The sequence below is a fragment of the Bemisia tabaci genome, chromosome 9, assembly GCF_918797505.1.
Source record: "Bemisia tabaci chromosome 9, PGI_BMITA_v3".
In the NCBI taxonomy this organism is placed as follows: Eukaryota; Metazoa; Arthropoda; class Insecta; order Hemiptera; family Aleyrodidae; genus Bemisia; species Bemisia tabaci.
This window is the reverse complement of record NC_092801.1, coordinates 26,706,352-26,731,841: the sequence shown is the minus strand read 5'-3', so window position 1 is coordinate 26,731,841 and position 25,490 is coordinate 26,706,352. Positions and strand designations below refer to the sequence as shown.

General features: G+C 37.4%; 2 protein-coding genes across 2 annotated transcripts; one reads left to right on the top strand and one right to left on the bottom strand.

Moving 5' to 3' along the window:
* Positions 1–103: 103 nt before the first annotated feature.
* On the bottom strand, positions 104–9,693 carry LOC109037672 (RAB6A-GEF complex partner protein 2). The gene is made up of 9 exons (XM_019052444.2): positions 9,267–9,693; positions 8,199–8,323; positions 7,141–7,248; positions 5,744–5,893; positions 5,124–5,236; positions 4,258–4,410; positions 3,169–3,346; positions 2,687–2,985; positions 104–2,136 (listed from the first exon to the last, which is right to left on the bottom strand). The coding sequence occupies exons 1-8, from the start codon at positions 9,386–9,388 to the stop codon at positions 2,786–2,788; spliced, it is 1,149 nt and encodes a 382-aa protein (XP_018907989.2). The 5' UTR covers positions 9,389–9,693; the 3' UTR covers positions 104–2,136; positions 2,687–2,785.
* A 285-nt stretch (positions 9,694–9,978) lies between these two features.
* p24-1 (transmembrane emp24 domain-containing protein) lies at positions 9,979–25,460 on the top strand. The gene is made up of 4 exons (XM_019052445.2): positions 9,979–10,325; positions 18,212–18,454; positions 19,394–19,612; positions 25,159–25,460. Exons 1-4 carry the CDS (start codon positions 10,164–10,166, stop codon positions 25,207–25,209), a joined length of 675 nt encoding a protein of 224 aa, XP_018907990.1. The 5' UTR covers positions 9,979–10,163; the 3' UTR covers positions 25,210–25,460.
* The last annotated feature ends 30 nt before the right edge of the window (positions 25,461–25,490 follow it).

The following is a 25,490-nucleotide window of genomic DNA, read 5'->3' as shown; positions in this document are numbered from 1 at the left end:
CGCGCCATAAAAGCGACTTACACATATATACTTCTGTCTCTTATACTGAAATTATTAGTAGAGGTCAAATATGTTGGAATGCAATTTCTGAAGGAAAAAACGATTGGAAATTGAGTTTTTAATGTTCATCTTAATCATTCAAAAAATGATATAAAAAATAAATGCTTCTTAACATCAACAATTATTTAACAATTGAAATTTCTTAAAACTATCAGCCTTAAATTAGTATTGCTTCAAAAATTCACCAGTAGCCAGTCAATTTTTGCTCAGAAATTTTGATTTTAAAGACTATCGCAGTGTGTTAGCACAATGATCCAGGAAAATTTCAATTCTTTCCGGTAAATTCTAGGGATCAATAAAATTCTCAATTTCGCAATCAAATTGGCAGAAAGCGGGAACAGAAATTTCTGCCTGCTAGTAGAGATTTTCCCGTTTTTTTAGTTAGTTGTTCACTTCAGTAAATAAAAACATAAGCCCTTTTTGGGTGCAGCTGTCCGCAAATCTCATAAATATGACCGAAATCTCAGCAGGATTAGTCAGTTGGAGAGCTTGCTTACAACTTAACAGATGACTCAAGCTAGTAAGACCTACGTAAGGCCCAGTCCAGCACATTATTTTTGATTCTTTACACAACATTGTCTCATTGGACTAATTTTAGGTGTTTAAAGTTATGTGTTGCATTAAATGAGTTATGCAAAGGTTTAAGCAATACTGCCGTGCTAAGGAAGAATGCTGTACGAACATTCGAGAGTGGCCAAACTTTCTCCGATAAAGTGTTTATTTTAGAGAAAAATTATCACTATTTTTCATTGAAATTTGCTGACTTTCAGATCAAATGGCAAGCAAAATTACCTGAGATATCGGAAGAAAAATATTCACATACTTTTTTGAAAATTAGTGATTTGTCGAAGGAAATTCAGCAACGCCTGAGGGCTCATACGGCATTCTTCCTTAGCACGGCAGAACACTTAGCCACAAGGACTGGACTTGAGGTCATTGAAAAGTTTTTGGTCTGAAAGAACAATTTTTTGTTTGTTTGTGGGCTTTGGTCATTCTTTACTGCATAAATATCTGAAGTTTTCCAAAACTTTAGCAAGCTTCCGAAGCTAATCATCTTACAAAGGGCAGAAATATTTAAATAGTGTATGGATTTCTTTGAGATTTTCAGTAGGGAATATTATTCACCCCCATTGAATTTTACATGGGCACCTGCAAATTACTGGATTCTCTAAATGTGTAAACTTCTGACTGATATCCTGTTATGGCACTAGATTTGCTCGGAAACAGAAGAAAAAGGTCTTTTGTCATAATTCTTCCCTGCAAGATTTTATGAGTTGGACTCTCTCATTTTAGATAAGACATGGACTACATTTTGCAATTGTATCGGTCATATTAAAAAAAAAAATCCATTCTACATCTCAGAGGTCAGAAAAATAAATACATTAATGCATTTATTTTTCTCCATCTATATGAGAAGATTACAATTAAAAATCAGACTGTGGTTCTTGTAGAAATTTTCCTTCCATTTGAGTGGAAAGCAGAAATTGGCATTTGAGTCCTTCTGAGAACGATCAACATTATTTCAACCTGTTTCCCTATTTTAAACTCAAAATTTTAGTATTTCAAGCTGTGATATGCCCAAAAACTTTCATTTACACTTTCTTTACATAAAATACAACGATATTTTACCTACTTACTGATGATTGATAACAAGTGCCAAGACTTAGTTAAATCTAAAAACAGCAACATCCTTGACCTGAAAGAACAAATATTTACCCCCTCATTCTAGAAAATTTGAGGTAACTGAGTAAGAGATTCGAATTGGATCAAATCAAGATAAGCGATTACTACATAGCGATTTGACGCTTTCGTCTTGTGACTGGACATTTCAGATGTTTCTTGGGCCTTGAAAGTCCATTTTTCCGTTCGTTACGTTAAAAGGTGCATCTACATCTAAACACAACAGGACCATCAAAAACTCAAGTTTCGATTATGTGCCCCTAAAGGCTTTTTGAGAATGACCGATTCAATTGGAAACTACTATTTTTGGTTCATTCATAAAAACACCTATCTCCGTGGGGAAACAAATGGCACATGCCTTGTTTGTGAGCTGGGCTAGAAGTAGTAGTTTCCAATGGACCACTAGACAAGGTACGAATTTCAGCATTCTGATACATGTTTCTTAACCAAAATTTTACGTAAAACACGATGCACACAACGAAAATTACCGAAAGTAACTCCTTACAAAGATATTTGATGATTCTTGATGCGTGAATTGAAACGACCCGCTCATGAAAACTCAATGCTCTACGTGATTCACATCGCTCGTAAACGTTATCATGAACGTCTATGCGATAAAAAAAATCTGGCAACCTCAATCTTAACACTTTGGCTCAGCTATAGCAAATTGCTTATAGTTTGTTCAACACATGGTGGGAAATGAACATTGTTCGATTGAGAAGCTTGCTGAAACCATTGTAGTGCGCGATTTGACTAACGTAGAGCTTTGAGTTTCTTGTGAGCAGCCAGTTCGAATTCCTCGTAACCAATGTGAAATAAAAAGGTTAATATCTTCGCTAAGAGTTGGGTTCAGTAATTTTCGTTGCGCGAATCGTGTTCTACATGAAATTTTGGTTAAGAAACATGTATTAGAATGCTTAAATTCGTACCCTGTCTAGTGGTCCATTGCAAAATGTAGTCCAAATGAACTCAGAATTTACTTACATGTTGACTGAGAAAGTTCCAGGTTAGAAAGGAAAACTGGGAATAAGTTGAGTTTCTAGTTTTAAAAAACCATTGTGTGTTTGTTCTGCGCATGAATATCAGGAGTAGGAGCGGCAGGATAAACCTGGATCGGTAAATCCCACACCATGGTTTCAATGTCAAGAGATTTTGGACCCTGCCAGGTTCCATCTTTCAACAACATATCGTCTCTATCCTTTGAGCAAATTACGAATTCGAAATGTAGCCTCCAATTTACTGCCACTGAAAAGAAAAAACGATGCACATACCTATTAAAATTAAATAGAAAAGATCCAAATTATATTGATGAGAAATTAAACAACTGAAGTTAAAGAGAAAATAATCAAAACAGAAAAAAGTTGAAAGCAAAACTTGAAAGATGCCATGAAGTTTTTGTTAATTACTGCGATTCAGTTTAAACTTTACCTAGTTGTGTAGAAAACATGGGTGTGACATGCCGAGGAATCGGTAAATTGAGAGTGCAATACTTCATGTACAAACAAACTTGATGGCAATTGCTAAAACCTGATATTGCTTTGTCTTGCCGGGCAAATGATTTGTACTCATCCGATAGTGTCTCTTCACATTGCAGCGTAACAGTGAACTGGAAAAAAGAAACAATTTGATGCCATTATAACTTCTGAGCTCTACGGTAGCTGGCTTTTCTTAGCTAACTTCTTGGTAGCATTTAGCCAGAAAAAACTGAGTGACTCTCCAAATATAGTTGAGTTGATAATGGTTTTGAACTTACTTAATAATGAATTTTTTTCGGCTAGAACTTTAAAGGCTGCAAGGAATATAAATTTGGATGTGAAAATTTGATTTGAGGTTTTCTTTTCAGTAGAGCCTCAATTTTCCTTTGTTCCAAGTCCATTTTCAAAGATGCCTGACCATTTTATCAAAACAAAAGACTATTTTCCAAAGTTGAGCTTAAAAATTGGTTCAAGTTGAAGAGTGAAAATTCACATCAAATACTGGAGTATAGATGTCTAAACTCAGAAACCATTTGCATCTTGGTATGCGACAATGCAGACTTCAAGAAATGTTTTTCTTTGCAATTTGAAAACATATCAGCGAAATGACTTGAGAATTTTCATGCGTTTTCTCCTTTGTTGGAGGAATATTCTGTGAAGTTTACTCAATAATTTGGTTTCTTTCTCGGCTAAAAAATAAAATAAGACCGGAAAATTTGAAACTTCGCAAGTTGTGATACCTTCAAATTTAGCCATCAATATGACAGAGTTGAATCGGAGTTGATGGAGGTCTGGCTCTTAGCTTTGATTAAGCTCTTAGTAAGTAACTCTTGATTCAGGTAATTAAAAAAGTAAATTGTTGGTATGTGCGAAAACAAAGAGAACCTGTGAGATTGCAGCTACTGAGAAAATTTATTTTTGAGACTTTAGCACAAAGCGAAAGGTTCTTCCGGGGATTCAATTTTTTCTTTCAGGAAAAAACTCATCTGTGTATCTAACCTGCATTTAAAAATGGAAAAATAAAAAATTGACAAACTATTACCTGGACACATGGCACGACTGAATTCGAGAAATCGAAGCTTCCGATGATGTCTTCACCTAGTTTGTAGCATTGCTTGTAGAGGCAGAACCGAGCAACTTGACCTCGAGGATTCGTTACATTGTAACAATTGGGAGTCCTCCTGGCAGTAATATTCTGAAAAAATCCCAGGAGAACAAATTTATAATCGCAGAAATGAAGCTAAGCAAAATTCAAACTGATTGGAGGATTCTATGAATTTTTTCGGCTAAAATAAGAATAAAAACTGAGGAAAAATAGGGAATATTTCACCTTGCTTTTTTAAATGGATGGACTACAAAAGTGCGTCTACTGCGTATGTTTTATAAAAAAAATGACATGTAATAACAAATAAAGTGAAAAAGAACAAAGAGATACATACAATTATTTCCACCTTTATAAATTTATATTCATAAAAATTGGTAAATTCTTTCATTTAACATCATAAAATCAAAGAAAGCATTGGTATAAAAGCAATAGTTACAGGATAGTTGAGTATATTGAGCAACGATTTATCAATTATACAGATCCATCTTCAATAAATCGTGCAAGTCTGATCCTTAGACAATTTTTCACTCCTTTTCCGGTTTGGTTTTTAAATGTTTCGTTCTTCGAGCAATATGTTAGGCTTAGGATAGTTTACGAAACAGACACAGTCATTTTTAATTTTAAAATGGCTCAAGTGAATTGCTCATTGTGAAACTGTGTGAGTCGACATTTCTTTTTAAAAAAAGCTGTAATAATTTTTGACGTAGAGGACAAGAGTTGCTTTTTACTTCAAGTTTGTGAATTATTCAAAATTGAGAAGCATCAATTGCAAAATAGGCATAGTGCCGATAAGAATTACTTACTTGCACCATTTGTAAAGCAGGGCCTAACTCTTGCTCTGTTTCCTTTTTCTCTAGGAATGGGTTACTGGGTGATAAATCGATGCTGTCTTCACATCCGCTAATATCTAAATACCCTGTGCAAATAAAGGAAAAATATAAGTTTGGAAAATAAAGGATTTAAAACTCAGGATGAACACAGAAAATGATCATTGAAAGTAAATACAAGAATCAAGATGGCGGATCTTCTGTTGCACTGTAAGCAAAAGTGCATTCACTTATTTGGCAAGGACTCTATAACAAATTAAGATGGTGAGAATCCATCATCAAAGGCATTCAAAAGACTACATAGAGCATTGTAAAATCATCTCAGAAAATATTCAGTCCGCTTATAAAGCCAGTCAGATGATGCATACTTTCTTTCCAAAAAAGTTTACATCTGTACCGATTACATACTCGTCAAAATTTATGATGTACAGTACTTATCTCCTGTGTTAATTTTCAATGCAAGTTGTTTTGATAGAAAAAATAAAAAAAAATTCATCAAGAACTAATTGCTGCTGAAACTAGCAAGGAACAAGGAAATTTTCTGATCATCGCAGTTTCATTAAAGAAGATTTATTTTTGAGGCAGAAGGGACAAACCTTGAATTACAAGTACCCTGAATGGTATCCTTAGTGATTTAATTGGTTGGTTCACCCTTTGGGTTCCAATGGTAATTTTATACGAGTATCTGGTTAATTGACCGTTATGAGACGGAGGAGATTCACTCGGCAAAACTTCTGAATATAAATCTGAAAAACAAAAGTTGAACCCATAGATTAGGCATGCGATGTCAACATTTGTGATCTCCCACAGGAAAAGGGAACTCTGTGAATGGAGACGCATTTGGGAGAGCAATTTTTATGATGTGTGAAAGATTGGAATTTGAGCTTTCATCGGAGGACACTTCCTGATCTCCAAAAGAATGAGCTGCCAGTGATCCATTCAATTTTTACGCTAAAACTGCCTTGCTGAGGAGCAACATTGAACGTTTGGAAGTTGCTAGATTGCCTCAAATAAAACAAAAATTATCCGAATGACTTGCGAATTTTCTCCCTTAAATTTTGCAAAGCATTTTAGTGACAATTTTATCCTTCGTACCTACTAACAATTTTAGAAGGAAAGAAAATTTCTTCCAGATTCATAATTTTTAGAGGAAATTAATACGTCATTCAAGAAAATTGAGCAACATCTGAGTTTTTATGCATTGTTTCTCCGTGCCACAGCAGAATAAAAGACTTCTTGCTTTTTTAGAGCCTGAAACACACCTGAAAAAAACTGAAATAGCTTCTCCTCAAAACTGAGATATTATAAATTTAAACTTTCAGCGGCTTCAACGACTTTAGATTTAATGTGTCTTGGCGTTTTTTGTGCCAACATGTTTGAGAAATGTTCCTTAAGATGATGTTACCATTGACTCAGTTTATAGTTTTCAACACAAAGGTACCTTTTTTCAAGGACAGTCATCCATAAGTAAATTCAGTGATGCACTGACATTGCTAAAAGAGAATCCAACCAACCAAGAGACCTCGAACAAGGAATTTGGGTTTTTTTTTGTGTGGAAAAATCATACAATTTTTTCTCATAATTGTGATAAAATTTTAATTCACCGATAACTTAGTAGTTGTGAGACCACATTAACTGGGCAGAGGGAGTAACAATTGAGTATATGGACTCCGTTTGTTGAAATCCGTAAAATTGTTCAATTTTCATTGGAAATATAAAAAAAAGGAATGAAAAAAATCAGCCCAGAAGGTGCACTAATGGCAATTCTTAGAAAATACTTAGCAACTATAATTTTGGTAAACATTTTCAGATAATTGTGACTCAATAATAATTTTTATGATATCTTTTCATTCAAACTCTCAAAGATTATTTTTTATGATTTAAAGTGCACTTCAATTTCAAATGCATTGAAAAAAAAAGATAAATTCCTTGGTTTACATTGCAGACTTAGAGAGCTCAGATTAGTGTGGCAAAATAATGAAAAGGAACTTACAAGATTTACTTTCTCCGGGTGAAAGACTCAGATCACAAAATAGGATTCTAGGAGTAGTTGAAAAAACTACTTGACCTTTGTCTCCCTGACATGGCATGAAAGAAGTATCTGAAAAAAGTAAGCGTGTAAAAATGACTATTTGCGATCAATTTCAGTTATCCTGCTTCCTACAAGAATTGTCTTTTATGGCCCTGTAGCTACAGTGGTCACTCCCACAAGCCCTGAACATTTCACAATGTTGTCATAATTCTTCATGGTATTTTCAGATGCAAATTGCAAATCAGTGTATCGCAGTTTGCAATGTTGGAGATTACCTGTACATTTTAATTTTTTGATTTTATCTAACATTATTGTACTTAATTATGTCTATTTCATTCTTCCTTTCAAGTATACTTGTTAGAGATTTCACAAATACATGCCTAGTGATCCTCTCTTTTTACAATAAGGTAGGAATGAAAATTTCAAAACGTTAAAATTTAGATACTTAGGTATGTTTTTGATTTTTCAACATTGATGTTTTTGAAAACTGGTGTTCTTGTGACATCCTTTTGTGACAGTGGTCTACACTTAGGAGCATGTAAAAAATCGCTAGGTCTCCACTTCAGCAAAGCTGTAATGTTACGCCTACACTGCCGTGCTAAGGAAAAACGCCATATAAAGCTTCAGGCATTGCCATATTTTCTGTGACAAAACACGAATTTCCTGGTAAACTTATGAATAGTTCCATTTCAATTTTTCAGATAATTATGCTTGCAATTTCACCTGAAGTTCCTGAAAATTTCAGAGAAAAATATTGATTAGGTTCCGCAAAAATAAATATTTTATCGAAGGAAATTTGGCAACTCTCGAATGTTCATACGGCGTTCTTCCTTGGCACGGCAGTACAGCAACCTTGGCCTTCCAAGAGAGTCATACCTGGCTAAGTTGGCGGTTCAGACTGTGTCTGCCAATACCTGTACGGAGTAGTCGGAACAACATTTGGTCTTCTTTGCATTTTTTCCACGAGAAAATTGTGCTGCAATTGCTTTTGTAAGTACAGACAAAATGTGAGTGCTTACCTGAGTTAATCACGGATGTGGCACCAGGTGACGTTTCTTTTATCCTAGGGACGGAAATTTTATCATTTGTTGAGCACAAGCAGTGAATTTGAGCGCTGGCCCAGGCAAGGACCTCTAGAACTTCCCTGTAAAACGATAAATGAATGAATGAATAAACGACAATAAGAAGCATTAAAGAGAGAGAAGGAGATTTTGAAAATGTCATCATTAGGTAATAGGCGAAACCAAGATTTTTGGAAACATTTTCAAGGCATATTATGCTGCCAAAATATTAGTAGTTTCTTCGTGTCACTCTTCTGATAACTGTAACTCTCATGTTCAGAATCCATTTTCTCAGCCTTCCAATTTTAATACAACACTCCTGGAGACTTGCTGATTACATCGTCACCTTCCTGCCAAAGTATCACAAGTGCCATGCAACATTTACAAATTTCCACCGCCATTTGACTTTTCTACAGAGAAATTGTTCAACGAAGCGGTCCGAAAATTTTGCTGAATTTTTTTTGTGGTGCTGGTAAAATTTAATCAAATTTTCAAACAGATTCAACCAACAATTTCTCTGTAAAAAAATAGAATAACGGCGGAACTTTTGAAGCTTCACATGGCGCTTGTGACACTTTGGCCGAGAGGTGACGACATAGTCAAGAAGTCCTAGCCCCTCAGAATTGCTGCACAGTTATCCTTGGACACACGAAAAGCCAATTTTAATTTTCGAGAAAAGGAACCGCATGTGTAAGAAGTGGGGAGGGGATAGTTCAGGGATGTAGAGACTTCTTTAGGGGCCTCATTTCCTTCAATTTGCCTGCCCATTTTAAAAACTATTTGCTCTTCCAGAATACCTGAAACTTTTGTTGTTTCCTAATTACTTAAAATCGTCCAAGATTCTGTATTAAATTCATGATTTTTCTTTCAATGTGAATCAGCGTTTCCTTTTCAAAGGCCCCTTGCCGCACCGCACCCAGTCCCATTTTCTCACGTACAACCTTGTAGGTTCTGTCAGTCATGAGCTCAATAGTTTTGAACTCCTAGGCAGGATTCTGAAAGTTCTCAATGATAACAAATACTTACGAATTACAGTGGGACTTCTTGTCCGTAGAAACTGGAGGGTTGGTAAAAGTAACGCTGCAGCCTACAGTTTCACCAGGCATGAAGATTGGGCCCCCGATGAGTTTCGCGGAGACCTCGATCATAGTGATGGAATAGAGCTATCCAAGGTCAAGAGAAAAATTGAGACGATTGCTTGACACAGAGGAAATTAAAAGCGAAGAAACCAAGCAAGCAATGACTGGAGTTCACTATCACTAGACATCACCACGGGTCAAACTCAGCCTTAAAAAAACTAGGAGGACTTAAATATCATAATATAAGTCCTTAGAGACAGCTTTTACCGAAAAATCATTAAAAAATGATAAAATCACCACAAACTCATCAATGAATATAATTTTATATGACTCAAGTGTACAACATTGTACAAGAGGATCTAATGTTTACATTTTTACTGTCAATTAAAACCAAAACACCCCCCTCCTGCCTGTACGAAACTCCACGTCATGAAGAAGACCACTTTACACCTGCAATACGGCTCGCTCATATCACGGCCTTGATAATCAAAACTTGAAGCATCTCGAGCACTAATTAAAAGTTCTTTCGGTATAAAATCAATTTTTAAAAAATCTCTCGATTAGCGTCATCACTCAAGCAACTATTTATGGCAGATAGACTTCTATCCACACGCCTTGTTATCTCTTATCACTCAATTTTCATAAACAAGTTGTCTGTGTAAACGTACCTGCGAAGTGTAATCGGCATTTCGTGAGGTTTTCCCGGATCCCGGATTGTACGTGGTTTTAAATTGAAGTCAACCTTACCTTTGAAAATGTCCTTATAATGTGTAATTTTTTCAAGTGCAGTTTGTTCAGTTGTACTTAGTGTGTTTCGTAGGCGAGGAATAACTAAATAATAAAAATGGAAAGCCGGACTTTATGGCAGATTGTGTGCGTTGTTCTAGTTGCTGTCCTTTCTGAATTTGCTTTTGGTGTCGAACTAACCTTTGAATTGCTTGACAACAAGCGAGATTGTTTCTACGAAGAAATTCAGAAAAATACCACTTGTGTTCTCGAATTTCAGGTAATTGTAGTGATATTCCTTATCATCTTCAACCTAACCTCAATCCAATCACTCATAGCTATCTGCTATCAGCGCAGCTTGTCCTGCCTATTTCACACACTCTTGACGATTGATAATACATATATTATTTACAGAATGATTCTAGAGGTTTGAGAGAGTATCAAAATCAGACTCCACCTGCATTATACTGAAATCCCACGGATTGTTGTCCTGGCTAACCGGTACCTTCTTTTGCGGCGTATTGCAACTCTTGGGAGGTGATACCTTTCACATCAAAACAGGATCACATAGGACTCTTGATAGGGCTTCTTTTCTATCCGAACTGCAGAGGATCACAACCGAATGCATCTCTTTTTTATTCAGTTCCACTGGCGCCCTCCACTGCGTACCTTGTGTTCCAGTGGAATGCTTGGACCGCTCTTCTGAGGTTGGTTGAGGCTGCGGTTAGCAGGCCCGCCAAATCCCACCTCGGACCATGGTACCAGTTTTAAGGTCCGCGCCCTACACTGGGAGAGGGGGGGGTCCAAGGGCATCCCCCGAGAAATTTTAGAATTTATATAGCTAATCGGACGCATTTTGCAGCTTCCATAAATAATTTTTCCATCAATTTCTGTGGGATAATTATGTTTTTTTTTTTATACTTTCAGCACAAAATACTTGCGAATTGTTGGATTCAAAACATCTGAAAAATTTTAATTTTTTTTTGGGGAGGGGGGGCATATGACACTATTTTCAGTTCTATGAGGGCCAGGCCCAAACAAAATAATATGAACTATGCAAAACGATAATGCTGGTATCAGAACTTGGTCGTTTTGAAAACGCCTTCAAATGCGGCGTGCTACCTCACGCATTCCGGAGAGTTCAAATAGTTGTTTCATTGCGCCTTAGAAATGTGACAGATGATTACAATTGAAATAGTCTTCATGCACGCTGGCCTTTTCGATTTTCGGTATTTTCGCAGTGTTCGTTTTCGTTTTTGGATTGAAGAAAATGGAAAAACGAGAGTACCGCGTCGAAACTTTCTATGATTTTCATTTTAAATCATTTCAGAAAGTTTCCGGAAAACCTTCAGAAAAGTACAGGAAGCTTTGTAAAACACATCGATTAAAAATAATACACCAGTAAATGTGTGCAACGTTACAACCGGAGATAAATACGCGTTTATTCGCGCGCAGCCGTCGGTATTTCGGTACATCCACGGTAGGCGCAACGATACGACTATTCCACCACGGATGTAGGCATGTTGCAGCCAGCCGGATTGAAGGCGCGTCAAACTGCGAAGATCACGCAGCCGCGTTCTCTTACCTGACATTCGCGACGCAGCAATCGCCGCAAATAACCCAGTACTGCGCGTCGCGTTTTATTTTTTATGGGTTCACGAAAAGAACGAACGAGAATATCGCAACGAAATTTTCGGTTATCTTTATTTTTAAATTATTTTGAAAATTCCCGGAAACTTTGTATAGTTAGTCGGAATAACCGATTTTTTAAAAACAAGGAAAATTCCGCGTAGGTATCCCGCTTGGATATCGTGGTAAATATTTGACTTACCGAAAAACTGAAATGGACTTCTAGACAAGGCATTGCTTAAAGACGAACCACACACCGGGAAGTCTGAAAACAGGGTTGCCACAGAATTTAGAAACTCAAAATCCCTTCCCGGACACATTTTGACGAAATTCCCTGACGTCGAAAGTCCATTTCAGTCTTTCGGTAAGTCAAAAGCACCTGCATGGGAAAGTACGGACATGTCTTTAATTTTGGAGGTTAGGTCATGGAGCTTTTAGGGCGCAAAAGGCAGCCATCGCAGGAATTCGAATTATCCTGAGTGCTTTATTTTTACAGTCGTTACGTCCACGTCCCGAGTAGAATCAAATAAGTTTTGCTCTACCATGTCTGCCAACTTTTTAGCCCTTCAAAATGAAAAAATCTGACCTTTTTTTTCTTTAAATTTGTTCAAAATTTTACGCTTAATCAGGTCCCAACATAGCTTTACGCAGTTTTTGCCATTTAATATGAGAATTTTGGCCCTAAACAGCTGAAATGTCCTGTACCGTAGCCTGTCTGCGACTCAAGTGCGCAACTTTAACGCTTCATAACCATCATCTTGCATCTAAATACTTCCACTTCTGCTGTAAATTCACACTCAATTTGTACCTAACTTATTATTTTCAGTTATATTCATCCAAATAAGTGAAAATATTGACCGTCTTTGCGTCATGCAACCTTGTCTGCGGAATTCGCGTCCTGTACGTAGCCCCCTTTTTTCAGCATCATTTCGTCAGTTACAGTGCAGCACTTATCAACTTTGTTTACTTTTTTGTGTTATCGTGACTATCACACGCTGATGTCGAGCAGAGGAAAAAAAACCGCAATGAAACAGTAAATTTTGACTGTTTTTTATGAGTTTCTAGGTTTAACGACCATCTAGGATGTCCTTACCGTATACCTACCTTTTTAATGCATAAATCACTTCAAACTCTCGAATTTTGGTATTTTTGATACGCTCTGATATCTTAACCTCAAATCCAGAATTTCAACCACATGCGTGAATATGCCCGAGCACCGTTGCCAATATTCACACGATTTGTCCGCACCGTAGCCGTCCGTACCGTAGCCCGTAGCCGTCCGGTACCGTAGCCCGTAGCTGACGCGCGTTGCGGCCGGGTACGGTAAGTACGGACAAAATGCGAAAGTCATCCAAAAATCGGTGCGCTGTTTGATAGATCATCCCACTTTACTTTATTTTATCCATCACCAAATTTGGAATTTAAAAAAAAAAGAGAGACGTATTTTTTTTTAGTACGACGCGACTTAGAAGAAGGAGGCTTTTTTTCGATGATTGCATAAGGATCGCCATCTTTTATTTTTTTCATTTTTCCTTTTAGAACTTTGAGTCCTCTTTTTTGTCTGAAGTTCATAGCAATTTATTCGTTTAATATTTATTCGTGAATATCTAACTTATTTTTTTCTTATTGTCCTTTAAATATTTATTTAAGGTGATTTGTGACCACATTTTCGATAAATTTACCTTTTTGTTTTCTTTCTTATTTTGTAAAAGTGCACCTGAAACGTTCTAACGTTGTCAAGCTTGTTTTAAGAACTCAGCTTCTAAGATTTGTCCCTAATTATTTAATGCGTTTACTTTAAAATAAAAGCAGTTCATTATTTTTGAAAAACTGATTTACTTACTCTTTTTACCTTTATTGCCTGTAATTATTTATGAAAGTGGCACTTATAAGCTATGCTATAACTTAGCAGTTTATTCCCCAATGAATTTCAGTTCTTTATAATTCGGCCCTTGCATACAGTAATATTTACGAATGCCTTTTCGTCCTTACCGCAGCCCGTTTGTCCGTGCCGTAACGTTATTGTCCTGTACCGTAGACCAGTAAAAAATTGTACAATTTGTAGCTTTAAAAAGAGCAAACTTGTAGAAATTCTTTAAAAAAGTTGTCTACCACATCTTCTAAGTTAGTTCTAAAGAAATTAATTAAAATTAATCGTATAATTACATTTCCCGGTTTTTATGGGAGAAAAATGATGGCGCAAAATTCTATAAATCGAACTTTAGAGCAATTTGGGTGCTAAATTTTGGAAGTAAAAACTTTGAAGGAAATTTTTTTTTATTCTTCTACAAGAATATATCTCATTGAGTGCAAAAAAACTTAAAACGGTATTATTATCGCACGTATTGATAGAAAAACAAGCCTGTTTAATTGGTCTACGGTACGGACAAAAAAACTTAACTTCCAGCGATAAAAGAGGCCAAAAAATTTTTTCTGTTGAAAAAGAAGATTGACCACTATTAAAATCGACTTTCCAAGAGTATGAGGACTTCAGAAAACATCCTGAAGTCTTGAAATAACTAAAGTCACTTTTTTACAAAACGATGGCTCCAAGAGCAAAACTTATTTGATTCTACTCTCCCGTCGTTTGTAAAGCAGGTATTTGACTTAGTTTTTGCACACATTTTCTCAGTATTGCGAAAAGACGCTCATCTTGCTACATCCTTGACCATCTTGGTTTGATATTTAAATCTGAGGATTTGCAGCGGCTACTCTCCAGCGTATTTCGGATCAGACCGAGAGTTGCCCTTTTGGGCCCTAGGAGCTTCATATTCCGACGTGCCTGTGCTCTTCCGCTATAAGCACTATAGGTATTAAGTCCGAAAACTACCAAACCGATGGAAAAACCGCGTAGTTGCCGCCATATTAATTTGAAAAACGCGTTATTTTTTGTGTTGATACTCAACCTTTGGGAAAATCACGTTTTTGCCGCAATATTGGGGTGAAAAACGTTTAATCTATGATTTTTTTTTTTTGAAACCCCACGATAAATAACATATTTACCACGATATCCAAGCGGGATACCTACGCGGAATTTTCCTTGTTTTTCAAAAATCGGTTATTCCGACTAACTATACAAAGTTTCCGGGAATTTTCAAAATAATTTAAAAATAAAGATAACCGAAAATTTCGTTGCGATATTCTCGTTCGTTCTTTTCGTGAACCCATAAAAAATAAAACGCGACGCGCAGTACTAGGTTTGCGGCGATTGCTGCGTCGCGAATGTCAGGTAAGAGAACGCGGCTGCGTGATCTTCGCAGTTTGACGCGCCTTCAATCCGGCTGACTGCAACATGCCTACATCCGTGGTCGAATAGTCGTATCATTGCGCCTGCCGTGGATGAACCGAAATACCGACGGCTGCGCGCGAATAAACGCGTATTTATCTCCGGTTGTAACGTTGCACACATCTACTGGTGTTTTATTTTTAATCGATGTGTTTTACGAAGCTTCCTGTAGTTTTCTGAAGGTTTTCCGGAAATTTTCTGAAATGATTTAAAAATAAAAATCAAAGAAAGTTTCGACGGGGTATTCTCGTTTTTCCATTTTCTTCAATCCAAAAACGAAAACCCTTTGCAGTGGTGAATGCATAGCTGAAGTGCGCTCCAGCTAGAATTTTATATAGCAAATAGGTGGTTTTTTATCGAGAATTAAAAAGAAACGAGCGGTGCGGAATACAACAGAAGAATATGAACTGTAAAACGATAATCCGGGTATCGGAACTTGGCCGTTTTGAAAACGCCTTCAAATGCGGCGTGATACCTCACGCATTCCGGAGAGTTCAAATAGTTGTTTCATTGCGCCTTAGAAATGTGACGGAAGATTACAATTGAAATAGCCTTGGGCACTCTGCACTCTGGGCGTGTCGATTTCCTTTGGCATTTTCGCAGTGGTGATTGCATAGCTGAAGTGCGCTCCAGCTAGAATTGTATTTACAAATGGGTGGTTTTTCTACGAGAATTAAAAAGAAACGAGCGGTGCGGAATACAAGAGAAGAATATGAACTGTAAAACGATAATCCGGGTATCGGAACTTGGCCGTTTTGAAAACGCCTTCAAATGCGGCGTGATACCTCACGCATTCCGGAGAGTTCAAATAGTTGTATCATTGCGCCGTAATAGTGTGACGGAAGATTGAAATGGAAATAGCCTCCGTGCACGCTGGGCGTGTCGATTTCCTTTGACATATTTGCAGTGGTGAATGTATAGCTGATGTGCGCTCCAGCTAGAATTTCATTTAGCTAATGGGTGGTTTTTATAGGAGGATTTTTAATAAACAAGTGGTTAGAAATGGAAAGAAAATAATATGAACTATGCAAAACGATTATTCCGATAACGGAACTTGGCTGATTTGAAAACGCCTTCAAATGCGGCGTGATACCTTACGCATTCCGGAGAGTTCAAATAGTTGTATCTTTGCGCCGTAAGAATGTGACGGAAGATTTAAATGAAAATAACCTTCATGCAGGCTCGCCACATCCCATCTCGAGCCCTGGTACCAGTTTTAAGTTCCGGGCCCCAAGCGCGGAGGGGGGGGGGTCCGAGGGGCATCCCCTGAAAAATTCTAGACTTTATACGACTAATCGGACGCATTTTGAAGCTCCCATAAAGAATTTTTCCATCAATTTTTTCGGAATAATTATGTTTTTTTTTTCTACTTTCAGCACAAAATACTTGCGAATAGTTGCATTCAAAACATCTGGAACATTTTTATTTTTGAGGGGGGGGGGGCATATGACACTATTTTCAATTCTAAGAGGGCCAGGCCCCCCGGACTCCCCCTTCGTTTGTCTATGGCAAGGGAATTGAGCCATGAGGCATTGAAGTCGAGGATGCCCAGACTGGAGACTCTTAGCATCTGACGACGGAAGAAAATGAAACGCAGTTACTAAAAATATCCCTCTGTACTGAAAATCTTGAAAATAGATATAAATTTTCCAAGAAGTATACTTCTTTGAAAATTTAAGAAGAATTCTACAGTGTCCCAGCGTGTTTCTGAAAATCTATTCACCTTTTGCAAAATTTTTAGGGTAAATTTTTCACTTTTTCTTACGAAACAAGGGTTGCATGTGAATTCGTAGTGGTTTTTCACGGGTAACACGGGCCCCCTCCGGGCCCTGGTACCAGGGACCCGGTTTCCCCCTCCTTGTTGCGGGCCTGGCGGTTAGGCCGGTTGAACCACCCTGAACTGCTACCATCGTGTTGCATGCATTCCGCGGTTAAAAATATAGCCCGAATGTGATTTGACAGGATATTGTGATGATTATCAAGGATCTTTGTGGTGCAGAATTGTCCTCAGTTTTCGCTGATTCTAAAGCATTATATAGGACATGGTAGGGTCAAATGAATCATTGAATAAATGGAGTACTTATCAATTAAACAATTCTACATCGAACCAAACAGCGCTTCACAAAATACCCATTACCACATTGAGAAAAACTAACTCAAAATCGCAAGGACAGTTTGCTTTTTTTTTCCTTTAAAAAAAAGATGTAAATAAAATTTGAGCGGAAGTCTGTCAAGTTGCAATCTTAGATATGTATCTTCAACTTCAGTTATTGTTATTCCTTTTGTTAATTTTTAAAATCATTGCATGGGGAAATGTAAAAAAACCCTGCCGCTTTTTTCCGTGGGGTTGCCGGCAAGTAGGGGACGGTTCTTTTTGTAGTCCGCGCATTTACCGCGGCATGAGTGTATTTTCCGAAGGGTAGTGTCACATTGGGGAGTGAAATCATTTACCCTACCCCTCTTGCCACAGATATGTTTCAAGAAATAGTTCCCCTTGGCTGCGCAACTCCTACCCCCTCCCCCTCACCCGTAAAAACGGTAAATTGCCACTATTATGGAGCGCGTTGGCCGATTTCGCTGAAATTCAATAGGAAACCAGTCTTAGTAGATATCTAACTACCATCAAAATTTCAGCTCAAAATATTCATTTTTACTCGAGTTATCGCGTGGACAAAATTAAACCTCCCCCCCACTTTGACCCCTCGCTGTGCGAAAAGTAATTAACGTATTCCGATTTTTTCTGCACAGTTTAAAAGTACTCTTAGGGGATTATAAACCCCAGAAGTTTCGTTTCAAGAGACGTAAAAATTAACTGCCGCTCAACGCTCTGAAAACTGAAAACTCCTCACGCTGGCTGAAATACATACATACATACACCCTTACATACAACCATACATACATACTTACATACATACATACATACATACATACATATATGACAGAAAATGAATGACATATATATTCGTGATCTACGACTCGAGATCGGTGTTCTTTACATGGTCCCAGGTCTAGGTCCCACCATGAGGGAGAACGCAATAGTGTATCTTTCCTTCGGAAAATACACTAAAAAATACACTAAAAGTAGAGTTGAATGAGCAGATTTCAAACCTTAATCTTGGACTCAAATTATGGGTACTATTTCTCCTTTAATTACCTCCCAGGAGGAACAAATTTGTCAAACCAGTGTGCCTGTATTGGGTCCTTAACTTCTGCATAATTTATTAATCCGCTTGTTTTCTCTCGCCCTTCAGGTTGTGACCGGAGGTTCTTATGATGTAGATGTAACAATAGAAGCTCCTACTAAAGATGTGATATACCGCCAAGTCAAGGCCCAGTATGATAGTCATAAATTTACTGCTCCTATGAGTGGAACTTACACAGTATGCTTTAGTAATGAATTTTCAACATTTTCTCACAAGCTGGTCTACATGGACTTCCAAGTAGGCGAAGAACAGCCTTTGCCAGGTGCTGATCATGTCACGGTCATGACGCAGGTCAGTACAAGTTTTATCACAATTTTAAGATTCAAATGTAGGTGAAACGTAAATAGTCACCTTCCAGTCAAAGTATTACAAGCGCTATTTGTGCCTAAGTACTGTGATGTCTCAAGTCTGTCCAATGGTTTTACAGCCAAACGAATGATCAGAATCACTTGAAAATTTCACCTTATATTTCTTTTATAATTAAGGTTGATCCTTGAAATTTCAATCATGGAGTGAGCTATAAGCAGGGTTGGGCCCCTTGTATATCAACTGAGGCAGCCCTCGCGGGGTTGGGCTTTTTGGACGTCAGGTGGGGCAGCTCTTGGGGGGTTGCTTGGATGCCAGGTGTTGCAGCCCATGGGGGGTTGGGCTCCCTGGATGCCTAGGGAGGCAGCCCCTGGGGGTTGGGCTTCTTGGAATCCGAGGGGGGTAGCCCCTTGGGGGTTGGGCTTCTTGGATGTCAGGTGGGGCAGCCCCGGAGGTTTTGTTCCCTAAAAAACGTGAATCACATCGTTAAAATTCGTATCTTGTTGCCAGGGTCAATGATTTACCTTCAATTTTCCGGGTATGCAAAATGACTGTCGTCACGCACGAATAGTGGTATCAGCATTTCACATTAAGATTACATTGTGGGTTGAAGGTGCTCTTCTGTATCGTATCTGAGTGGCCCTATACAATGATGTTGACCCGAAATGTTCAGAATTTTGGTGTCTTCTATTGAGCTGTTATTTTGAAAAATGCCCACAGAACATTAAATTAACTGTTGATCGAGTCTGTGTCAATTGATTCACAGCGATCGATTCACGATTTTGTTTTTTGATCGATACATGTCAATGTCCATCGAATTGATACCGGTTTTTTAATACTTTCTCGATCAATTCATGTCGATCAAATTCATACCCTCCGCTTTTTATTACATTTTTTTACAATAATAAATTTGATCGGTTACAGCTGGAGTTTGTCACATCAGAGATCCACAAATCCCTCACCTCAATTATAGATTATCAAACTCACCACCGTCTGCGAGAAGCCCAAGGCAAGAAGCGAGCGGACGATCTAAACAAGCGGGTCTTCTATTGGTCGCTTCTGGAATTCACCGCCATCCTCCTGATAAGTCTTGGTCAAGTTTTCATCTTGAAGAATTTCTTCACCGACAAAAACTCGGCAGGAGTAAGTTTAAAATAAGTTCCAAGGCGGCCAGTCTTGAATCAAAGCCTCTCTGTTATTTTCTTTGCTTGTTTTTGTTTTCCTTTATGATGAATTTGTCTGGTGGGTACTTAATAGTTCCTCGCTGTTTTTGTACTTAGATGAGTTCATGAATAGTTGAACTAGAAAAAAATGTGTCCTTTTACCTTTTGTGTCATCCCAGATTGCTCATCTTATTCTGCTGTGCTAAGGAAGAATGCCGTAGAAACTATCAGACGTTGCAAAATTTCCTCCATTAAAATACAAATTTTCAGGGAAATCTATGCATACGTATAATTCCTGAAAATTTTCTGAAAATTTTATTCGCGATCAGATATAAACATCTGAAAATTCCAAGAGAAAATATTTATAACTTTCCTGAAAAATAAACATTTAACTGGATGAAATTTGGCAACTCTTGAATGTACATACGGCGTTTTTCCGTAGCATGGCAGCATTGATGTCTGAAACCATCTATCGATGGTGATTTTGCGGAAATAGACATCTTCAGTGTCTTAAAATCTCCATTCCTTTTATATTTTTTATAATGTCAGATGAACCAACCAACACCATGGATTGAAATTTCAGCTGAATGTTCTTCACGTTGGAGGAAAAATCAGCGAGGTTTTCGAGAAATGACTGCTAGTTGTTTCCCATATGTAGAAAATAAAGTATGACAGGAAGTCTGCAACGCTGTAACCGGAAGTACGCATATCGCATTATCGATATCTCCATTTGCGATTTTGCAAATTTTCCGCCATGTTTTATTTTTTAATTTGAAGACAAGCTACTTTATCATCTTGAACATTCCTATACATTTTTTTCTGCTTGAAGAACATGCTTGCCATCAATATTTTACTTTATTGGAAAATGACCCATCATTGATATTACATGATCTCGTGTTGCCCAATTTTCATTCGCCCTCTTAAAAAGGCAGCCATGAAAATTTCAAGCATGATTATCAAGTAAAATTTTCATGATAAATTTGAAACCAAGCAGAAATTTTAAGAATTTGAAATCGAGACGCGTGTTTTTCTAGTTCCTCTTTTGAGCAAAAAGTTAGAATGCCTAAGTATTAATTTCATTAAATTTCGGTTTTAAACATACTTCTGACCTTCTCAAGATCATTAAATGTCTGAATCTCAAATTCCCGGGAGCCCCTATCAGGCAAGACTTTTTCTATGAGAAGTAAGGAAGGTATTGGGAAAAAAGAAACGAGAAAAAAATGTTCGCCCTGTTGTTTTCCATTTAATGATGACGCTTTTATCCAGAGCCTTGAAAATGATGTTGTTAGACAGTGCATGGGAATGTGTTTCCATGAGCCCTTCACTCTTATTAGGTGTCCAACTGTCCATGTCATCTAGGGAGGTTTTTTTTTTAAATTCTTTGAAGCCCCTCTTTATTTCCTGTAGAATGTTTTGGCGTTTCAAGAAAATTATTATATCCTTTTAAATTGTCTGTTTCTAAGAAAAATTTTTCTTTTTAATATTCCCGAATACCTGAAAAAAGGTGTGTGCCTTCCTTTTTCTTTCTCCGGTGATACGTGATACTTTATTGGGTCATGATTCCTTAAAATGTCCATACTTGAAAATTTTCTAGAATTTGAAATCCCCAAATAACCTTGAATTCTGAACATGTTTCTTTGAAACGCCAAAATCCTCTAGGAAATCCTTGAACTTTGCATCATCTAATTACTCTGATAACGACCATAGACGACCATAGTGTAGGTTGTTTTCCTTTCTTTTTCCACGTGGAATTCTCAATTGTCAATTACAGCATCGTCCATACCTCATACTTTTGCCTGTTTATTTATTTATAAATGAGTAACTGAGGATGAGGGCGCAGGAAGAGAAAACTAGAGGAAAAAGGCTCCACTAGACCTTAACGTACACATGTTAAAGGAGAGCATTGAGAGGAAGCATCAACATATTGACTACTGCATGCTGTCTGTCTTTTTTTCTCTAAGTTTTTTCCTGGTTTTTGCACGTCCCATGAATAAAATATTCCTTGCATTGTTATAAATCTTTTTAGGAGACTCAATGTTGTATTTCTAGTTGCATGTCCGGTGATTTTTCTAACCATTAATAATACTGTGTGGTGATAGCTTTGTTCAAACTCTGAGGTATAGTCTAACAAAATAGAAGTTAATAATCAAATGTATAAGGCTGGACATTTTTTTGAAACATCATGTTTATAAAGCTTTTTGTCTAATCCTGAGAAAGTTTCAATGTATCATCTCTCATTGCCTAAATTTATTCTTAAAAAGGAATTTAGGTAATACTAATAAATTCAGGAATGCGGGTGGGCAAATATTCGACCTTTTCTTGCCATCAGCAAGCAACCTCTTACTTGAAGAGAATATATCGATTTTACCTGCAAATTTTGTTTGCTGCTCTTGTCTATCCTGTTTTTAGTGTAACAAGGGACCGTTCTTAAAATAAGTAAATTCAGGGTGTCTAGTATTAGAATTTTCCCGATTTTCCCGATTCTATCAGGATTTGAGGAAAAATCGATCATAAAATCAGGATTTGAGAAAAGTCAGCCATTCGATCAGATTTTTTTTTTTATCGTTAATTCTAGAGTTCTGCTTTCGAATACGCTTTTGCAGAAATTTTAATGTTTCACCGCAAAAAAACCAGGATTTGGAAAAATTATGAAATCAGGATTTAGCAGTCAAAAATCAGGAAAACTCAGGATTTCATCAGGATTTCTCAAAATGAAAAAAATTAGACACCCTGATATCAGGGTGCCTGCAAGTCCGAAATTTCCGGAAGGTCCGAAAAAAGTTTTGATTTTTCAAGGGCGGTCTGGAAGTACTGAAAAAAAGCAGAAATTTAGCAACAAAGTCCGGAGTTTTTTTTTCATTTTTTGTCGCAATTTGAGCGGGAAATTAAAATTTTTGAAAATTTTCAAATTTCGTCTGTTGGAGGTACTGAAAAAGTACTGAATTTTTCTGTTGAGGAGGTACTGAATTTCTTGTGAATGTACTGAAAAAGTGCTGTAAAAGCACTGATTTTTGGCCAACCCGTTTTAGTAGACACCCTGGATATGCTAAATTTCGGATTTTCCGACCCCTTCTCCACCCCTTGTAACGCTCTTGTGACGTAGGGCCCTAAAATTTCGCACGTAGAGCTAAAATGGCGTAGCGCTCTCCTTGGCCCCGCCCTCCCCGTAAAGCATTACTTATTTTATGAACAGCTCCTGTGTGAATTTTTGAACATGATTCTATTTTTGGACTTTCTAAATTTGGTTTCACAAGTCGTTTATTTACCAATGTTAACTAATTTTGAATGTATTAGGGTTTACAACATGGACATGGTTTTGTATGAGGGGTTCCAAAAATTAAGTTCCGCTTTTGTTCCTTTTCCTAACTGTAAGAGAGTTAACCAATTTCTATACTGTGTTTTAGCTGTCACATTTCGTCGCATCACCGACGTAAGGGCGTATCTCGATTCCCACATGAGCCTCAGAAAGTATGGATTTATATATAAAACAGGGCTCACGTAAAAATTGAGATACGTCCTCACGCCAGAGGAGCGACGATTTTTACCCTTCGAAGAAAATACTGGTTTTAAGAACTGAGCTTAGAGTTTTCAACCTTTATCTTTTTTATGAATACCATTAGTGCTGACCTGTTTTTTAATTGGTTGCACGAAATTTTATTGTCTCTTTACTTTTTGAAGAACCCTCGCATCCATGGAGGTCAATTTAAAATGATAAGATTAAGAGGTTAGCTTTATGTTCGAACTATCTGTAGGTGTTACGGTAATTATTTTTTGTATCTGTACCTAACAGTTGAAAGGCCAAGCAGATAGAGGGATCTGATATTTCCAGAACATTAGAAAGACCGCTGCTTCTAAGTAAAATAATATAACTGTTTATTTTTCCTCCCTTTCATTACCCAGCCGCGTCTTGTAACTTTCCTAATGTTGGAAGTCTGTGTTCTTCAAATCCGACTTTAACAACAGGGGTGCAGACTGCAGAAACTTCCCGATTACGTAATCATGATCGCAAGGTCGCTCGCATGAAAAAATGGGAAGGCTGTACAAATTTGGAAGGCTAGCGCGCAGTAGCGGCAAAATCGCGCGAAAAAAGTCACGTTAAAATTTGCGTGATTTTAAAAAAAATCGCGGTGAAATTCGCGGCAATTTGTGAATAAAGAGAAGAAAAAGGTTCTTAGCTTCGAAAATTTAGGGGAAAAAGCGGTTTTTTAAACTAGAAGACCAGTTCAAAAAATGGGAAGGCTAAAAGCTCTGCAACCCTGATTTAACTTACCTTCGGTTTGACGTACTATCTTCAGATCCACCTCCCGGACCAGATTCGGGCCGATTGTTGTAGTTGATAGACAAAGAAGACGTAAGGCGCATGAAGCTATCCTATTCTGCCGTGCTAAGGAAAACGCCGTATGAGCCTTCAGGCGTTGCCAAATTTCCATAGGCAAATCACTAATCTTCGGGATTTGTGAATATTTGTCCTCCAATTTCTCAGATAATTTTGTTTGTAATTGGATCTAAAGTGTCTGAAAATTTCAAGGAAAAATATTCATAATTTTTCTCAAAAATATACATTTTATCGGAGGAAATTTGGCAACTCTCGAATGCTCATACGGTGTTCTTCCTTAGCACGGCAGTATTGGTTGAATTGGGTAGTTCTAATAGACTAAGGGGGTAAATCTCCCGTCCAAAGTATAAACGCCGTATGTCCATACAACAAACACTTTTTCAATTTTTTCTGACAAAATGCTGTTTTACAAAAACCTAACAAATATTCATACTTCATTTTTTTGATACACCTCCGCTGTACCATTCGGAACTAAAAATGAAAAAATGAAGGCTTATGGCAACTGAATTTTCTCGTAATACAACAGTACGTGCTTGAATAAAATGCAAAGTTTTGAGTGGAGTTACTGCGTTCTTGCTGTGGACGGAAAAAATGATGGACTAATGTGCTGGTTATACGCTCAAATTCCCATCAATTTCCGATCAAATGGTGACTGGTGCGCACCATCTACCATCAAATTTCTGCGACCTGCAAAAATTTGATGGTAGATGATGGAACTGAGGGGCTCATCCGTCATCTGATTTCCACACAACGTGCTTATTTCAGGCTTACTTCAATCAACACGCTGTTTTAATTAATTTTACTCATTAATCTAGATAACTCTCGACCGCCATCTTGGTCATCATTTTGATCGGAATTTGACGGAAATTTGAGCGTGTAACAAGGCCATATCTATCGTGTCTCTCGTGGAGTGCAGTTAGTTAGTGTATTACCTACGCTCTTTGTCCATCGCAACCACCCGCCACTACCAATAGAATCCCTTCACATTCCTTTTGTCATCTTTGTCTGTCGCTTTTTCTACTAATTTAAACAATCGGCTCCAGAATCCTGTATCTGCTTGACCCAACTTATTTTGGTCGCTTCATTGTCACTAAACTCACAATCTGTTTAAGTGTGGCGAAAAAATGGTGAAAACTTGGTGGTAATTTAGACAATGGGCATTTTGTATCAGTAGCTTTTATTTCTTGCAGGCGTCGACAGATCGGTTCCGAATGACCTCGAGACTAACTTTCCAAGATTAATTTTATCCTGAGTTCCTCTCAAATAAAAGACAACTAGGGCCCCATCTTTTTAATGATCTTTTGTAAAAACGAAATTTTCGTAAAACGCTCCATAGGGAATCTTGCCATCTGCTCGCAGCAATCGTCAGCAAAACTGTGAATTGGTTTTCGCCTATGGGTCTTCATTGTTTGTACATAGTTTTTGTAAATTTTCATCTGAGTTAAAGTAAAAATAGAGAATTTCTGTAATAAAACAACAAATTTATTTAAAACGGTTTTCTTATTTTCTTACAAAGTTTAAT